At 41.6% G+C, this 18,732-nt stretch overlaps 1 protein-coding gene across 1 annotated transcript; it reads left to right on the top strand.

Annotated features, from left to right (window-relative positions):
* The first annotated feature begins 1,206 nt into the window (after window positions 1–1,206).
* On the top strand, window positions 1,207–1,581 carry LOC143136163 (histone H2B 1/2-like). Its single transcript, XM_076296738.1, has one exon. It carries the CDS (start codon window positions 1,207–1,209, stop codon window positions 1,579–1,581), a length of 375 nt encoding a protein of 124 aa, XP_076152853.1.
* Window positions 1,582–18,732: the final 17,151 nt, after the last annotated feature.

Below are 18,732 nucleotides of genomic sequence, written 5' to 3'. Positions count from 1 at the left end.
AAATTTGGAGACATGCGTGTCGAACTTTGCTGCAAATTCAAAACCGGATTACTCTGGAACGGCTAACTGTACAGACTGCTTTAAACCTTCGTGTTTGGTAAGGTAAGGTCTGCTGTTTATTTTGAATGGGTTGCGAGATAGGCGCAGAACCTAGACTTTATGATTCAATTTAATCATAGTATTTATTTGTCTCGCGAACCGTTCACCAAACGGCTAACATCGTTTGAAAGCTGAGAAAAAGCTCTTTCATGTGATGTGATACTTGTGATGTCTGTATGATGAGTAGGCTACTTCGTGAGTACTGTAGTTAAACTGAGAAGAATGGGTGAATCTGGACGCACTTTCTTTCTTGCCGTGTGCTGTCACTTTCTCCACTGCGTAAAAGACTATATTAATTTGCGCTGTGAATGCTGAGATTATTTTGTCAGGGCTAATAAAATACGCTATTAGTCGGACGCAAACCAGAATATTGAAAGAAGGGGGCACCAAGGCCACAGTGGCCTGTAAACCTCTGATTTTCAAAGGGGCATCATGGCCAACGCAAGGGGCAAAGACGGCCATGGCCGCCGTGAAATTCCTACCCTGGTCATAACTAGTTTTCACAATCTGTCAAGCATATGACTAGGCACCTTGGATGTGGCCCGACAGTCAGGATGTTTAGCAAGGCTCTGCCCAAGATATGTTTCCTGTGTTTAACTCTAAATTTGTAATTTTCCCGTTTAACAATGCTGTAAAAGCCTTTGTTTTCTTTGTGTTGTACAAATGTCTGTCAACATATTGCAATACAAACATCAGGCATACAGGATGGGAAAGTTTTTACAGTAGACTTGGATTGTGCGAACGTTAATGATGATTGGAGAAAGGCACCAAATTGACTCTAAAAACTGTAATAATAAATTGTTATGTAGATGGCGAGAGATTCAGAATGATCTTCATTCAAAGGAAAAGTACGGGAACAGAAACAAAAGGAGGCGTAAACTGGTGATCTGTGGGTGGTGCTAACTTTCTCTCACTGACTGCCCCCTTCGATGCAAATAGACCAATCGTGTCTGGGTATTTGGTTTCGGAGGGAAATTATAGGATGTTGTGGGTGTGTGAAGTGACGCAGTCTGCTATTTACATAGAACTTAATGTATATATACACCAGGTAACTGCAGTACTGCAGTAGTAGTACACATTCAATTTTTACTAATTGACCAGACTAAAATGCCTGATCCAGCTAAACCTGCGCCGAAGAAGGGCTCTAAGAAAGCCGTGACAAAGTCCGCCGGTAAAGGAGGCAAGAAGCGTAAGAGAACCAGGAAGGAGAGCTATGCCATCTACATCTACAAAGTCATGAAGCAGGTCCACCCCGACACCGGTATTTCTTCCAAAGCGATGGGCATCATGAATTCCTTCGTGAATGATATTTTTGAACGCATCGCCGGAGAAGCCTCCCGCTTGGCTCACTACAACAAGCGTTCCACCATCTCTTCCAGGGAGATCCAGACCGCAGTGCGTCTGCTTCTGCCCGGTGAGCTGGCCAAGCATGCCGTGTCAGAGGGAACAAAGGCCGTCACCAAGTACACCAGTTCTAAGTAAAGCCTAATCTTAAACGAACTTCAATCCAACGGCTCTTTTAAGAGCCACCCATATTCTCTTTGAAAGTATTTCCAATATAAATAAGATGGTACTACATTCCTTTACCTACAGTAATTCTGTAAAGTAAAGATTGACTTGGGGGATAAAAAGTTAAGTATTTGCGTAAAATGAACACTGGCCTTTTAGTTTGCCATTTGGTTAAATACATGACTGCATTATGCTCTAATTTTGGGTCATGCTGCGTAATGTATAACTGCTGTGTTGGCTGGAACTGCACGTCAATGGACATGATTGGTAAATAACCTGTACGTATTCTGGTAGTAAAATCGATTTAGACAGAGACAGTACGGTATTGAGCTACATCAGAGACTTTCTAATGTGGAGACACAGCACTCAAAAAATACTCCATAGAAATGCATGGGGCTAGCCTGGCAATTTGCCATCCCCTTGGTACGCTTCGCTTCTACAAGGGTCTGGGATCTCGGCTATTGACGAACGTTTGCAAGCTGGATGCGTGGACTCTGTAGAAGTTTGAAACGATTGGATCTGATTTCACCCAATCGCTAAAGTTTGGCCGTGACGTATGTTATGCGCCAGCTCGATCGTGAAGTAAGCTACACTACAACACACAGAAATTGCCCACAACAATTATCATTCCCCACCAAAGCGAACAAGATGGATGTAAATGACCATGCCAGCTTTGCGATACAAATGTAAGAGTTAGTGGAAGAATAGCAAATAACTATTCAACAGTAAGGTTGAAGATAACATATTGTAACGCCAATGAGAAGTTAGGAGACGGGGAGGCTGATATATCGTTCCAAAACTCCGGTAGTTTATTTCCTATAGATGTACAGGCTAGTGCACGGGAAACAGGAGGTATCCACTACAAAACAACAAAATGATCGCTGATAAATCACGGTCTCAATCACTCGTCATTCACACTCATCGGCCAACAACACAACGCAACACAACTCAGTCGCACGTAATCCACTTCTACTCTGACTAAACTTAGACGTCTTACGGTACGGATCCACTTGTACTTCACTTCTTTTTGTCGTGTCGCATTCCACTCTAGTCCTATGGGTGACGTCAAGCGACTTTAACGCGCCCGCAAAGCATCCCGGGAAGGCAGCGCTGCATTTGAAATAATGTAGCGCGACAAAAAAGCTGGCCGATGCCAGAGCCCGTCTACGGAGAGCCTTGCCACTCCGTATTAAGTCCCATTGTACCGAATTTTGGTTGCAGTTCCACCAGAGTTCCACTGGGGGCGATCGCCATGAGTGCAGAATGAATGGGAGTCAATGGAGCTAGACGGCTAAATTTGCCTCTTTCACCTGATTGTAGTTTGTATAACTTCAACATGGGTTATAGGTCAAAAGTTGAATGAACGAGTACTTATGTCCTTTTGATTTCTTACAGGTTGGGTCGTTGTTGCCCATAACACGCTAGCATTGTGCTAATGAATGACATCATTAACACATTTGAAAGGCTTTTTAGAACAATTAAGTGACGTTAAAAAATATAATACTCAACCAAGTGTATTTTCTTTGCCTCCCCTTTCGAAAACAATATTCAAATTACTTGGGAAAAAAATTATATCCCGAGAAAAGTGGATTTTGAGGGGTACAGCTCCATAGACCTCCATGCATTCTGCACTCGTGGACGAGCGCCCTCATGTGGAACCACAGAAGGAACTGCAACCAGTTCAGAACAGTTTAGAAACCGGAAGTTTTCCGAGAGTGGCAGTTCTCCCCTTATTAGACATTCTCTGCCGATGCCCAGCTTTATGCAAATGAATCCGTTGAACGCGAGGCGACTCTCCAATGAAAGGACGAGTTTGTAGGTCCTTTGTTCTACCACAACCGGTGCCTGTGAAACTTTGGTTCCGCTTACCAGACAAATAATGTTTTAACGATCTCTTCCACGACCACCTAGTAGTCCATAAAACAAACGAAACTAGGATTTGGATGAATATATTGACTGTTGGTGTTTCTGGTGAGGATTTGAGATTGCATTGAGTAGTTTAAATAAAACAAGATTTCGATATGGCTTGCATAGTTTGTTTAGGCTATTAATGTGTTGTATACTGTTAAGTACATGCCTAAAATTGTGGTCCATTTGTGGAAAACACTTAAGATACGTTAAAACGAACTGAGTATGAGCTGGTAACTGACATTTTAAACAAAACGCCCACACACGACTGAACGTGGGGAGGCAGCGCGACATCTATGCGACACGACAAAAAGAAGTGAAGTACAAGTGGATCCGTACCGTTAGAACCCCCTATTCTATTCCCTCCCCTTAGCAATCGCTAACCTATCCATACACCTAAATATTCCCTCCCGGACACCTCCCCCCAATCAAAACACATCAGAACTCATTGACACATTCCATGACACAGGAGTAGGCCTGTCAAACTCGATTCCTTTTAAGGATCCGGGTTATTCTGAGTCACTCACTAAACTGATCCGGGTTGAATGAGTCACTTGAGTCAGTATTGCTAAATCGCAAAGAAATTCAGTCCTACGTTCAAGCAGTGCAGTGGGGTGCTTCATTTCGTTAAGTGCCTTCTCATGTTGGATGTGGATCCTCCATGATTTGAAACCAGGTTTTTGCAGTACTTGCATTTAGCCTTTAGAGTTTTGCTCTTCTGGTCAAAGTGCATCCACACATTGTTCATCTTTTTGGTGCTCATGTTCAGAAACGTTGATCTTATTGACAGAGAGGGTAGCCTATTATAATAATTAATTATTTGTTGTTGTTTTGTTAACAATAGAAAAGTTTGCCTAGGTCTAATGCTACTCTGCTACACAATGTTTATTACCACTACTATATACTAATAGTAGGCTACTAGGAATCTATTCTAATAAGTATTATAGGCTGCTAATACTAGGCAACTAATATTATTATTAATCATAGCTATACTGTTAGGTAGCCTAATATAATATAATATAATATAATATAATATAATATAATATAATATAAAATAGCCTAATATAATAGCATCAAAACCTCCACCCACTCACGGGAAAGAAAGCAGTTTGAGCCAGACTGTTTATTTATTGTCTTAACCTAGCCTAAGCATTTGACTTTCAATGTAGACATAGAAACAGGAACGTAGAAATGCCCTGCAGTGAATAAATTATTATTATTGTTATTATTATTAGTATTACTACTACTACTACTATTATTCTCATTAGGCCTATTATTATTATCACCTTGACACGAGTAGAAATTAGGCTACTCGCTCCTCTAAAGATCCACTCATGACAACGTAGCCGGCTGATTCGGCTGACTCGCACTCATAACAACGTAACGTAACCGGCCCGCCCCGCTGATCCGACTGACTCAGGTAGGCTAGCCTACTCAAGCAACTCCATACAGAGCTTGCAATGTTTCGGACTGTCTTCGCGACCTAATTGCATTTTAAAGTAGGCTATGCGTGCAGAACATATGTTATTTCAGAAGAGAAAGCATGGCTTTTGTTGTGGATTTGTTTTTCACCTTGACGAGGAGTTACTCGCTGCTCTAAAGATCCACTCACGACAACGTAGCCGGCTGATTCGGCTGACTCGCACTCATAAAAACATAACGTAACCGGCCCGCCCCGCTGATCCGACTGACTCAGGTAGGCTAGCCTACTCAAGCAACTCCATACAGAGCTTGCAATGTTTCGGACTGTCTTTGCGACATAAGTAGGCTATGCGTGCAGAACATATGTTTTTTTCAGAAGTGAAAGCATGGCTTTTGTTGTGGATTTGTTTTTTACCTTGACGAGGAGTTACTCCCTGCTCTAAAGATCCACTCATGACAACGTAGCCGGCTGATTCGGCTGACTCGCACTCATAACAACGTAACCGGCCTGACAGGCTGATTCAACTGACCCGGGTAGATACTCAAGCAGCTCCATGAGCGTGCAGTTCGGACTGTCTGCACGACCTAATTGCATTTTAATATGCTACATCTATACACCAAATCTAATTATGTCTAGGCTACATGCAGAACATTGAATGTTATTTCAGAAGTGAAAGAAATGGCTTTTGTTGTGGAATTGCTTTTCACCTCGAGGAGGAGCTACTCGCTCTCGCAGATCCACTCATGACAACATAGCCGGCTGATTCGACTGACTCGTACTCAACGTAGCCTAACCGGCTGGCTGATCCGACTAACCCGGATTGCTACTCAGCCGCTCCAATCTGAGTCCCATGGTCTGTGAGTCTGCAATGTTTCCGGCTCTGCGGGAAGTTAACCAGTTATCTCGGACTGCCTGCTCACTCAGTCGCTTGAGTTGATTTGTGGAGTTGTGGTTGCCTACGAAATTGTTACATTTTTGGCAGTTACGATGGCTAGGGCTAGGAGGCTAGCTAATGTTGCAAGAGGTTTGTGTGTGGCGCTGTTTATCGTTTTAGATTGAATTGTAGTAGGACTCAACTGATCCGAGTTAATGATACTAGAGACTCGCGACTCATGGGTTAATTTAAAGATACGGGTGAAAGATCCGAGTGAATCACAACTCAAACAGGCTTACACAGGAGGGAGAGGGAGACACAAACACTCGCGCACACACACACGCACACGCCAGGAACACAGAAAGCCCAACACTGGGGCAAATAGCCTCGGCGATACAATATCATCACAATTGTCAAAGCTAGATGTGATCATCATTGAAAACACGCCGCTTCATTCATACCGGGTCTGCCGCACATGCTGTAATTTAATATCGAGGCTACTGCGCGATACAAATCAAACGTTTCCCAAATCCCATAGGGAGTAGGGCCACGACATCTTTGCCCGAAATAAAATGTGTTAAACACTCTTTTTGTTCGGAGTTCAGTTCCTGAATATTTGGAAGTGTAGCCAGCACGGACTGAATTGCTTCATTAACTTATGCCAATGCCAAACTCATCGAGGACTACAATTCAAACACAGCGCAGAATCTCGACGTCGTCTCTCACAACTCCCGCCTCCTGCTCGCTGATTGGCGTGGAGTCGAATCTACCGCTGCGAACGCGGCCAATGGCCGGAATCCCAGACGGAGTGGTGGAGGGAGATGAAAATCGAGCGGAAGTACGTAGGAAGGCAATTAAGCCAGGCTAGCATGGGGCTAGTTTGTCACGCCAATATGGCCGTTGTCTACACATATCCCACCCCTTCCTCGGCAAAACGTCGACATGTGAATACATTGAGCCAATCATGTGGTGTGATGTGAATACATTGAGCCAATCATATGGTGTGTTGTGAAGACATCGTGCCAATCATGTGTTGTGATCTCGCCGCTGGAGCAAGATTGGTGTCGTGAAGCCTTGCGCACGCGCAGTTCGACCCAAAGACTGTGCCCGATGAGTGCCCATAAAACGTTGGTATATGGCCGCCGAGTGGAGGGACTTGCCTAAAAGGACTTTGGCTACATTTACCAGGCCAGCGAATGAGTACCCCTCAAAAAGGTAAAAACATTCGTTTTACGAGTGTATAGGAAGGGGTTGTTTGTCGATAAGACAAGCTAGCAAAAAGCTATGAAACCAAGCTTAGGGATGGTTGTGCTGGAGTCATTTGACATTAGTCAATTCAAACCAGTGCAAAGGAGACGTGACTATAGTATCATTTGTGATCCGAGAGTGTATTGGCCTGTCTAAAACTTGTTAACATTCTCCTGAAGCTGCTAGTGTTACATTTAGCAATGAATAAAATACACTTTTTCATACAACACCAAACCATGCAGATCTGGTTAAGAATAGTAAGAGTAACCAAAAACTAATTTAACCCAGAAGTTTGGAAAGTAGCTTTTTTTCTGTTTTTGGGTGGCTCTTAAAAGAGCCGTTGCATTTTCGGATGCTAACTTCGAAACATTTAAGCACGCTCCCCACGGATACGACGGCACTGGTGAGCGCGTGACGAGAATTGCATCATTTTTAAGGCATGCGTCGCGTCTTTGAGTCAACCGAAATTTAAGACCGCGCGTCAAAGTGACGGGTAGACTGCGCATGTGTAAAACGGAACTGCTGTAAACACTCCCCTCCAGTAGGTGGACCACAAAGAAGAACAACACTTACACCTAGAAACAAACCTAGACAGAAGAAGACTTGTTTGGTTACCATAACGATGATGGAGCAGAGTGCCTGTCCTCAGCTTGCCTGGCTTTGAGTTACGTGAGACATCACGACATGGAGTCAACTTCAACCGATGTAAAGCCACATCCACAGATACATTCTTTAACATTATATTTAACGGTTACTTTACCATCTATGGTGTAGAACCCAAAGTATTTCAAGACACCACATTTTAGATGAGTTGGGGACGTAATTATCTGTCTGCTGGCCGTTCTGTGCGTCACCTTTGATTGTCGAAACAGGGTGGCTGCATGGGCTCATTGTGGCTACTGGCTATTATATTGGCTTGATTTGGTCATGAGCCATGGATCATATAGCACTGAATGAGATGGCAAACAATACAATAAAACTAATCATAGATTGTAGAAATGTGCTACACAGCACTAAAAAGCCGAATAGTTTATTTATAGTTCGACTATGGATATTTCACGTCATGTTCGAATAAAAAGTGACAGCCCTACTCCCTGCATAGAGAGCTGACATGACTTCGGATTAAATGCATCTTTTAAAAATGAGCGTAGCCTAGCACCTATTACTGAACAATGCTGAAATCAAATCGCGAAACCCAGAGCCATATAAAGGGATCTATCTACAACGCTCAGGCGAATACCCAGTAACACTTGCTGATCGAGATGCATTCTCGCCTGTTCCGTATAATGCGTTATCATAGTGATTATAATAATAAAGGGAATGTAGCCTACCTCTCCCAGGTGCAATCATTATCACCTAGCCTACTCCTGAACAATGCTGAACTCAAATCTCGAAACTCGCCTGTCAACACCGGATGCATTATCATAATAATAATTGAAGGAATAACCTAGGCTACCTCTCGCTCTAAATACACCCATTATCACAGTGAGACATTATACATGAACACAAATAGTTACTTCAAAACTTTTATTGACACGTCATATTTACAGGTTTTTGGTTCATACTTTTTGGTATGAGGCAGGTGTGAAGACTCAATACAAATTTAATTGAGGACATCTGTACGCATAACTCTTACCATGCTGTGTTTAGAAAAATGTCTTTACTTTGTACCAGTATTGCTGCCCTCGCAGCACCGAGTCACTTAGCTATAGGCTAAGTAGCATAATAAGCAAGTAGGCTAAGCTAGTCTCTCAGCTATACCAACAGGTGTGCTGTGTGTTCTGGTGGATGATAAATGGAGCGATGCGATGGGCCAGCTTATCAAACTTCCCAGCAGACAGGCGAACGTACTCGTGGTGCTTTTTCCTTCATCAGCTCTTCCTTCATTCAGTGCTCGCACATCCCACGTTCTTCTTTTCTTCAGGCGTTTCAGGCTTCTTTGGTGGTTGTGTCCTACTTTCAGGCTCGACGTACCGCCCCCAGTTGGTGGGGCAGAGTATCACAGTTAATCCGTAGTGCGCAGGCGCTAACCTTAACGATTTAATGCGCATTCAGGACAGCAGAAATTGGAGTATGCTTCACGTCCACGGCAAAAATGACGCACGTCTTGGACACGCGCAAATGTGACGCACGACCATACCAGAGCCTTTAGCGTGAATGGCACACAAGTTAGTGTCCTCGAACAGACCGACGAGGTAAGCCTCGCTAGCCTCCTGAAGAGCCATGACAGCAGAGCTCTGGAAACGCAGATCGGTCTTGAAATCTTGAGCGATTTCTCTAACCAGACGCTGGGCAGCTTGCGGATCAGCAGCTCAGTGGATTTCTGGTAACGACGGATCTCTCTCAGGGCCACGGTGCCAGGCCTGTAACGATGAGGCTTTTTCACGCCACCAGTCGCAGGTGCGCTTTTACGCGCAGCCTTGGTGGCGAGCTGCTTCCTCGGAGCCTTGCCTCCGGTGGATTTGCGAGCAGTTTGTTTTGTTCTGGCCATTGCTACGTATTCTTTGGGATTCTAAAGTATGAACCTAACTCCTGAACGTGTGTATATATAAGGCCTAGGGTCTCAGCCTGCCCCCTGTGTACGTCAGGTTGTTGGTCTCCACTGATTGGTCTACCTCGTTCCTTCAGAGTGGCGCCTGAAAATCAAAGTACAAAGCCCACCCCCTATTAGACCTCTGAAGTTCGCCTACAAACAAATCTACCATCTTTGCCCGTATGAAGAGATCCGGGGGGTATTCCATCAACCTCGCTAATAAAGGCGGCGCTTAACAGAAATAGCCTGGCTTGAACTAGCGTAGACTTTCACTTGGGGCTGAAGCCGTTCCATTAACTCAAGTTAGCGGCATCTTGGCCTCGTTTATTCAAGCGAGGTTTAGTTCAGCGTCATCTCTGCTCGTGCACGAGGTAGAAAAGTAGACCAAAACAGTAGATTGACGAAAAGACGATATATGTCGTAAAATTAAGACAATACTAGATGATTTCTGTTCGATAGGCAAGCGCCACCTACAGGATTTTCATCAAAAGTCATCAAATTTAACATCGAGAGAAAAAAATAGATTGCCTACAGAAATTGAAGAATAATGAAAGCATACATTTAAAACAACAATGCTAATGGTTTGAAATCAATTGTGAGTTTGATTGGCTTCACTCTTGAACACATAGACTATAGCCTACAGTCTATGCTTGAACAAAACGAGTGAATGAATAAATTGTATAAACTCAAAAACAACTTTGCCATATATTCAAAACGATCTATAGCCTACGTTCTTATATTAAAAGAGTTCACTCCAAATTATTGTCTAGGACGGTGTAGGTGGTCATAAAATAAATTAGTATCAACATAATAGCCTATTGTCTCTAATAAGTCCCAAAGTGTTTTAAATAAAATTATCTGAAATGCAATGGCTTTCAATTCAATGTATGCCTAGTTTTTGATCTGTGTAGCACACAGTTGATTTGACATTCATGAACAATCGTCGACACATGACACAATGGTTTTAATTACAGTTTTTTCTGATTGCTTACAGTTTTTTTCAACTGCTTACACACTAAATCTTTGCTTGTCACACAATTTTCTAAACATGTCCTCCAAACATCATAACCCGACACCAAATCTGCAAAACCATACACTAATTCTCAGTGTTTGACTCAGTTTTCAATTGACTAAAACACATTTTGCAAAACACCACACACAATTGTCTACCTAATACACAAAAATCTAACAGGAAGTAACTTGATTTTGATGGGTTCTTCAAACACAATCCATCAAAATGCCACACTAAATCACCAGTGCAGATACTTTGAAAATAGAGAAAATACAGTAATCGGACTTTAGCTTACAGTAATGTTCTACAAAAAGTTGACTTTATGTAAAATTTGTCTTTTCACTCTATTTTTGTTTGTCCCCAGGTTACAGTACCATTAGCTCAATACATTTTTCTGTGCCTCCAGAAATGCCTTAGGAACGCTTACTGTAGAATTGTTTGTTTCTGCAGTTGAAAGGGTCTATAGGCCTATGAATACATACTGTACTTTTGTGAGAGCAGTTGTGGGTTTTGTGTGTGGAGTTTTGAAAAATAGACACAGAGTTTTGAAAACGTGTGTAAACAATTGTAAAAAACTGTAAGCACATTTTTTGTAACTATGGCTTGTTTTGCAAAACTCTACACACAAATGGCAAAACCTCTCACCCAATCAGCAAAACATTGTAGTTCTCTTGCAAAAGCTAACACACCTTGCTTAACTCTTCACACCTTCGTAAAAATGGTGTTTTTGTATCTAACAGTAAACACAAGCCATCACAATAGTAAGCACACAATGTGGCAACAACACACTGATGGTATGAATAAAAAACACATCTGGCTTTTGCTTTCTCTGTGCACAAGGTAGACTATGTCAGTTTGAGGTCATACTTTTGTCATAGTTCTGTAAACATACAGGGATCCAAACTTCAAGTATTAGTGTTTATTTACACACATCAAAACAAACACAAGTGTGTTTTTCAAGTCAAAACACAAAATAGCATTTCACTGAGACTAAACAAATCAGTCTACATCGAGTCGTCTCTCTCAAAATTCTGTCTACATCACATGCAATGTCCTAGTCCAAGGCACCGGGAAAAATATATTCTGGAATGACGTATCCAGGCCTGACATGACAATATCCCCACATGTAGACTGTTTTTTTTGTCTGTAAAAGGGCTATTTCTTTCTCTTCTCACTCTTCCTGCTCACTCCATTGTACCCATTGTACATTACCTGTGGCTTATTTATAGTGCTTAGGCTGATTGCAAAGTGAACTAATTATCTAAAACAGTTTTCACATGAGAAAGTGTGCCAGAGAGTTGGCAAAATAGTGTAAATAATAGCCATTGTGCCTACAGTTGTGCAAAGTGTGTGTTTGTATGTTGGTCTTAAAGGGCCATGTCAACCCATCCCATAACCATTCATTTCAAGCGCCACCTAGTTAAAAATGAAAAGGCAAAAATTAGGTGTTGTAATCACAATATCTCTGGCTGACATGGTCAAAACTGCACGAAATTGAAAGTGTAGGATCATTATGATACCCTCTGAATGCATGCCAAGTTTTGTGGACTTTCGTTCATGGGGGCCATACAATAAATCAATTTATGTGTTGGCCTACATTTAGTGACTGTTTTAGACAGAGTTTTAGGGCCTAGGATCACCAATGTTTTGCGTATGTTTGCCTCCAGGGGCCATGTTAACTCATTCCATATGCACACATGTGCATAAACAGATACACACGCACACACATACATTCACAGTAATCTTACGTATGACACATACACACACAGTAGACATATGTACGCATGCATGCACATGCACAGGGTGCGATTTGTGTAAAAACCAGAGGGGGGGGCTGATTTTGAATAAGTTTGTAACCCCCCCCCCCCAAAAAAAAAAAAATGAACGAACGAACGATTCATAGCCTAGTAATGTCATGGCTAATAATAGCCTATATTCATTTTGCCACCTTTGTAACATTTTAGTTTTAGTTTACCGTGGTGTATGACTTTAAACAGCGAGTGTGCTTGGTATGATGATCAGCTCCTCTAATGCAGGATAGGACTACGTTTTGACAAGCATACAAATTCACCTTGTTCTTGCCCCATCTGAAATGACTCCTCTACTTTTGCTGCCTCCATCCTTTCTGTATTTGTTGTGTAAAAAAACTTTGTATATGATGGCACTGAAGTCTTAAGTTAGTGAATTGGCTAACAGTGTTAGTTGGTAACCAAATACCCTACACATTGCGCTACACGCTGCGTAGGCTACGTGCATTCTCTCTCCTGCTGATTTGCGTTCAGTAGCCAAGTGCGTAATATTGCAAAAGTTGAAAAAAATAAATGTGTTTATTGTAGCCTACAGAAAATAAATAGCCTACTATCATACTGTCAGTTAATTGGCTACAGTGCAGTGAAGAGTTTGGAGAGTAAAGTTATAGGGCAACTTGAAGTTTTATGAAAATAATTTCCGAACCAGAACATAAAGACCATGAAGCTTCTATTTCTTGCAGCTGTTAAAACACCCGCTAGATAGTTTAAATACCCACCAACATTCGTTTTTGCAGTACAGATTATTTCTGAAAGTTATTTGTCTACTAGGCCTAGCCTACTGGCTGATTTATCAAACGAGTGCTTTCTCGTTCGTCCTTCGCAAACCATTGAATAAGCGATGCCAAGCAATTTCTGTAACACTTTTTGTGACATTCAGCAAATATCTCCTCATTTAATGTAAGTTCCTTCGGACAACAGGCCTACGTTCTACTTTACTTGCAGTTGTCCTCCATCTCAGTTGCATCAGTTTTCTAATTTTGAAGGTTCTAAAATATGACGATATGCTTCACTGAATCCTTCTCGTTTTCTTTCATTTGTCCAGCTAACTTTTCCTTTGAAACTAGCCATTTATGATGGATTACACACTCAACATTCTGAAATGTCCTGCACGATCAAGGCCAAATTAAGTTATCACGCAGCCACTGTGTCAGCAGCATGAGTGCTGACGGTGACGGTGCGTTTCTGATGTCAGATTATTATGTAGGCTAGCCTACTAGACTGTTCTCACGTTGCAGCGCTTTACTTATATGAGGTAGCATTAATCAATATGAGGGGCAGAGGGGGATAAATGTTGTCCCCACCGGGGATAAAAATAATTTAGCAGAGGTAGGGATAGGAAAACCAGAGGGGGGGAAATTCCCACCATCCCCCCCTACAAATCGCACCCTGCACATGCACATATACACACACATACACACACACATAAAAACACACACACACAAAGACATGTAAACACACTACACATGCACAAACACGCACACAAACACATAAACACACATACACGCACACACCCTCACACACATGCACCCACCAGTGTTGTAGTCAAGTCACTATGCCTCGAGTCCGAGTCCAGGTTCGAGTCCTCAGTGTTTAAGTCCGAGTCAAGTCCAAGTCATTAAAAAAAAATTCCAAGTCAAGTCCGAGTCGAGTCCACTACTCATCCGAGTCAAGTCCGAGTCGAGTCACTATTGATCCACGTTGAGTCCGAGTCGAGTCCCTATTGATCAAGTCGAGTCCAAGTCCAGCACTAAAGTAAGCATAGCCTACATGTCGTTCCATTTTTTTCCATTGCAGATTAAATCCTTAAAAGCAAAATGGACAATCTTCTGTCTCCAAGCAGGGGTGCCATCACTTGTGTGAAAGTATTGCCAAATTTCTTGCCAAACCCAATGTGTTGTATTTATTATATCGGAGAGAATACCATACCATAGCTATATTATAGCCTATAGGCCTACTCATAATAAATGAGCAATCCACATCCCAATCACACAGGCCATTAAGTCACATTATGCTGTTACTGACTGCTGACAATTGTATAGGCAGTGTTGTAGAAGTTCATACTTCACAAGAGCTAGATGAACGTTGGAGTAGGCCTATTTTGTAAGAGGTAGTGTGGATCATAAAAGGGCATTTTTTAAAATTCTGGCTGTTAAATAGCCTACACAATTTTAGCGCAGTTTGGGAGGGACAGAAATAGAGCAGGGCCCATCTTGGTAGCTTCTTTCTGACTCCCGTGACGTGAACACTGGCTACCGGCAACTGCACAATTATGTTATCACTTCACTGACACTATGGAGACATATTTCACGTCAACAATAGAGATGAAAACCAGCTTTAGGTTAACGAAGATGTAGATCATCTGCCTAATTAATTTATTTGTGCAACAGGCCACGTTCATTTCAGCGAGATGAGTGAAATAAATGTTTTTTTAAGCTGCCATCGCCATACTATTTGCTACGATATTCACCTGTTAGAAATAGAACACGTTGCTATTTCCTTTTTTTTCGTGCAGTGGATTAGGCTATCAAATCGCTCGTTTGAACAGTAACAGTAATCCAGTTCATTCGTGGTTTTAAATATAGTTGTTTCTGGCCTACCCACGAGAGGTTCAGTTTGTCAGTTTCACTTGCGCAGACACGTAGGCCTACATTGACACTACATGGACACTCTACTGTGCAATTTAATGTTATGCTTCTATATTTTATGACACCAAAATTAAGAGGTATGCTATATCTTGATCGGGAAAACGTTTCGTTTATTTTTCTTTCATCCGATAATAGCCTGCTGCAAATTAACAGACAGAAGCACGGCAGGGCACACCCCGAATGAAAATGAATGAATGGAACCTCGCTTCTCGCGTCAGTCAGGGAAAACACTGTTCACCAAGTCACGATGATCAGCTATCCAGCAGCAGTGTGTGTTGTTTAGCCTAGGCTGAGTGTAATCTTAGGTAACGTTATGTCATGTATGAGAACTAATATTGCCTGGCAATAGCCTACTACATAGAAATAGCGGCGGCCATATCTCCAGGCATTTTGGTGTTAAAGTTAACGTTAGTTTGCTTTGCATGTGAACATGATGTGACTTGCGATGTAGGCCTAGCCTACGACACGAAGCAGTAGCCTAACATTCCCTTGAACTAAAACTAGTATTACGAATAATTTAGATATTAAAATCATATAGCAAATTATAGCCTAATGACATACTACAATTATAGCCTAATGATATATTACAAAAAAAAGTCGAGTCCTTGACGAGTCATCGCGAGTGCGAATGCACGAGTCCGAGTCCAAGTTCGAGTCATCAGTGCTCAAGTCCAAGTCAAGTCACGAGTCTCTAAATTTAGCTAATGACTCGGACTCGAGTTCGAGTCTCGGACTCGAGTACTACAACACACCTACATGCACAAACACACGCGAGAGAGAGAAAAGGATCTATGTAGGTAATATAGTGCCTTCATGCCGGCCGTAAACTCGGAGGATGCAACTTTAAAAATTCAGCCCTCCGAAAAAAGTGTTCATGAGATCAGCTCGGAAAGTAAGTACAGGAAACGCATTAATTACGTTAATAGAACGGCTTACTATGAATGAGCAAGAAGGAAAATGTCTCGGGTGTTTCTATCAATGTTATAAGGGTTGAGTAATGCGTTTATGTTGGAAAGTAATTTCCAGGTGTCAGTGGCCGTGATCTCAGGATGTAACACTGTTAAGTCCAGCATCGCATCGCACAGGCATACTGCCGGATTGCAACCACCAACCAACACAAAAACACAGGCAGAGCACAAATTCGGTTGTGTGGGGAAACCAGCTCTTTCTTTTTCTTCCTGACATCAAATGATAACAAGAAAACAAATCATTGTCCAGTCCACAATTGGTGAGTTGCCAATTGCTGTACCTGGATTCAGATCACCACCCAAAACATTTCCTGTGATTGTATCCCATATAAAAACTCTGTATCATTCCAATCATGGTTCGAATTACAGGGGGTATTGGGGGGGTCCGACTCCCCTAGATGAGACTTGGGGGATATTCCATCAACCTTGCTAATGAAGGCGGCGCTTAACAGAAATAGCCTGGCTTGAACTAGCGTAGACTTTCACTTGGGGCTGAAGGCGTTCCATTAACTCAAGTTAGCGGCATCTTGGCCTCGTTTATTCAATCGAGGTTTAGTTCAGCTTCATCTCTGCTCGTGCACGAGGTAGAAAAGTAGACCAAAACAGTAGATTGACGAAAAGACGATATTTGTCATAAAATTAAGACAATACTAGACTATTTCTGTTCGATAGGCAAGCGCCATCTACAGGATTTTCATCGAAAGTCATCAAATTTAACATCGAGAGAAAAAAATAGATTGCCTACAGAAATTGGAGAATAATGAAAGCATACATTTAAAATAACAATGCTAATGGTTTGAAATCAATTGCGAGTTTGATTGGCTTCACTCTTGAACACATAGACTATACAGTCTATGCTTGAACAAAACGAGTGAATGAATAAATAGTATAAACTCAAAAACAACTTTGGCATATATTCAAAACTATAGCCTACGTTCTTATATTAAAAGAGTTCACTCCAAATTATTGTCTAGGTTTAGGTGGTCATAAAACAAATGAGTATCAACATAATAGCCTATTTTCTCCCATAAGTCCCAAAGTGTTTGAAATAAAGTTGTCTGAAATACAATGACTTTCAATTTAATTTATGCCTATTTAATCTGTGTAGCACACAGTTGATTTGATATTCATGAACAATCGTTGACACGAAGCAGTTTTAATTATTAGCTGCCTAGGCTACAGAATAATTATCCTTTGGCTTGCATCAGATATAATATAGCCCCACTGGCAAAGCTGTCACTGAACAGCCTACCAAATGTGCATGACCCTTTATCAGCAGTAGACATATGGCTTTCATCAAAGATTATAACTAAAAATGCCATTATCAAGGTGATAAACAATGTAGCCTTAATACTTCGTATGGGAAGCGAACCTGCGAACACGCAAAAATGGAATTCCTTCCTTATGCCATTTCGCTGCACGTTACACCACCACCGAACGCAAGTGACGCAGAGTAGCACAATTTCTAGAACCACACGCATGTGAAGTTAAAACATTTTTAATCGTATAATCTTCATACATTCTTTGGAGCTAGTGAATGTGTAAATCCATGCTGTGTAAATCCACGTGCACTGTCGGAAAAAACATTTCTATAGGCCTACTTCTATTTTTGAAGTTGGCTACAGGTGACGAGAGCACAGGTTGAAGGAACCATCTTTTTGGACTCGTTTTCCGACAGATTGGGTTTTTTTGCAACACAGCTTAATTTAGCTTGAAAGTTAACCTGCTACAGAGCAGGTTAGTTCTGTGGCATAAATTCCCATGGTTACCAAGCTGGGATTCACGTTAATGGAACGGAATTCTCACTAAAATTAGCGAGACTTATCGAAATAAGCCAGGTTTGGCCTTTAGCGAGAGATCTGTTTGTTATGTCCCAAAGCTAGTTCAGCCAAAGTCCTTTTATATCAGAGACTTTCTAATGAGGAGACCCAGCACTCAAATATTCCTCCATAGAAATGCATGGGGCTAGTTTGTAACGTTGTCTACAAATATCCCACCCCTTCCTCGCCAAAACGTCGACATGTGTATACATTGAGCCAATCATGTGGTGTGATGGAATACCCCCCAGGTTTGGCCTTTAGCGAGGTTGATGGAATACCACCCACCCCCCAGTATAACATTCACTATTTACAAAACCTTTTCAATATAAATACGACAGAAAGAAATGCACTTAAACATTCCATCGGTCAAACTAACGCAAAAAAAACAATAACTTGTTAGCTGGTATGTAGAAACACAAATAATGCCCTATGGTAGCTTGTATTTGCTACATAGCTAAATAACTGCGTGTTTATGAACAGGAAAACCCAAACTACCATTGATATGTCTTATTTATATAATTGAAATAATGCGTCTAAAATACTGCGTCATCACGTGGAACTATACAGGGCTCTGCTAACATCCCATAGCCTTGCATGATTATGATATGATCTTTATTGTCCCTAAAGGGACATTTTTCTTTGTCTAGAACAAAACTTGTAACTGTAGATCTAGTTTCTGCAATATCCACAAATTCAGACTTAAAGTATTTAATGTACATGTACATCCACATGAATAATTATTTTCCTTGCAGCCAATGACCACTCATTTCAAGATCTGTTTGTTATGTCCCAAAGCTAGTTCAGCCAAAGTCCTTTTATATCAGAGACTTTCTAATGAGGAGACCCAGCACTCAAAAATTCCTCCATAGAAATGCATGGGGC

The sequence above is a fragment of the Alosa pseudoharengus genome, unplaced genomic scaffold (genome assembly GCF_046254945.1).
Source record: "Alosa pseudoharengus isolate Yale_2024_CS ecotype anadromous, Long Island Sound unplaced genomic scaffold, YU_APseudo_1.1 YU_APseudo_1.1_scf_1, whole genome shotgun sequence".
Taxonomy (NCBI): Eukaryota; Metazoa; Chordata; class Actinopteri; order Clupeiformes; family Clupeidae; genus Alosa; species Alosa pseudoharengus.
Note: the sequence above shows the minus strand (reverse complement) of the source record. Positions and strands in the feature narration are given on the sequence as shown.

What these genes read in the sequence shown, in the direction of transcription:
- LOC143136163 (XM_076296738.1), top strand. Translation starts at nt 1,207, where the DNA reads ATGCCTGATCCAGCTAAACCTGCGCCGAAGAAGGGCTCTAAGAAAGCC.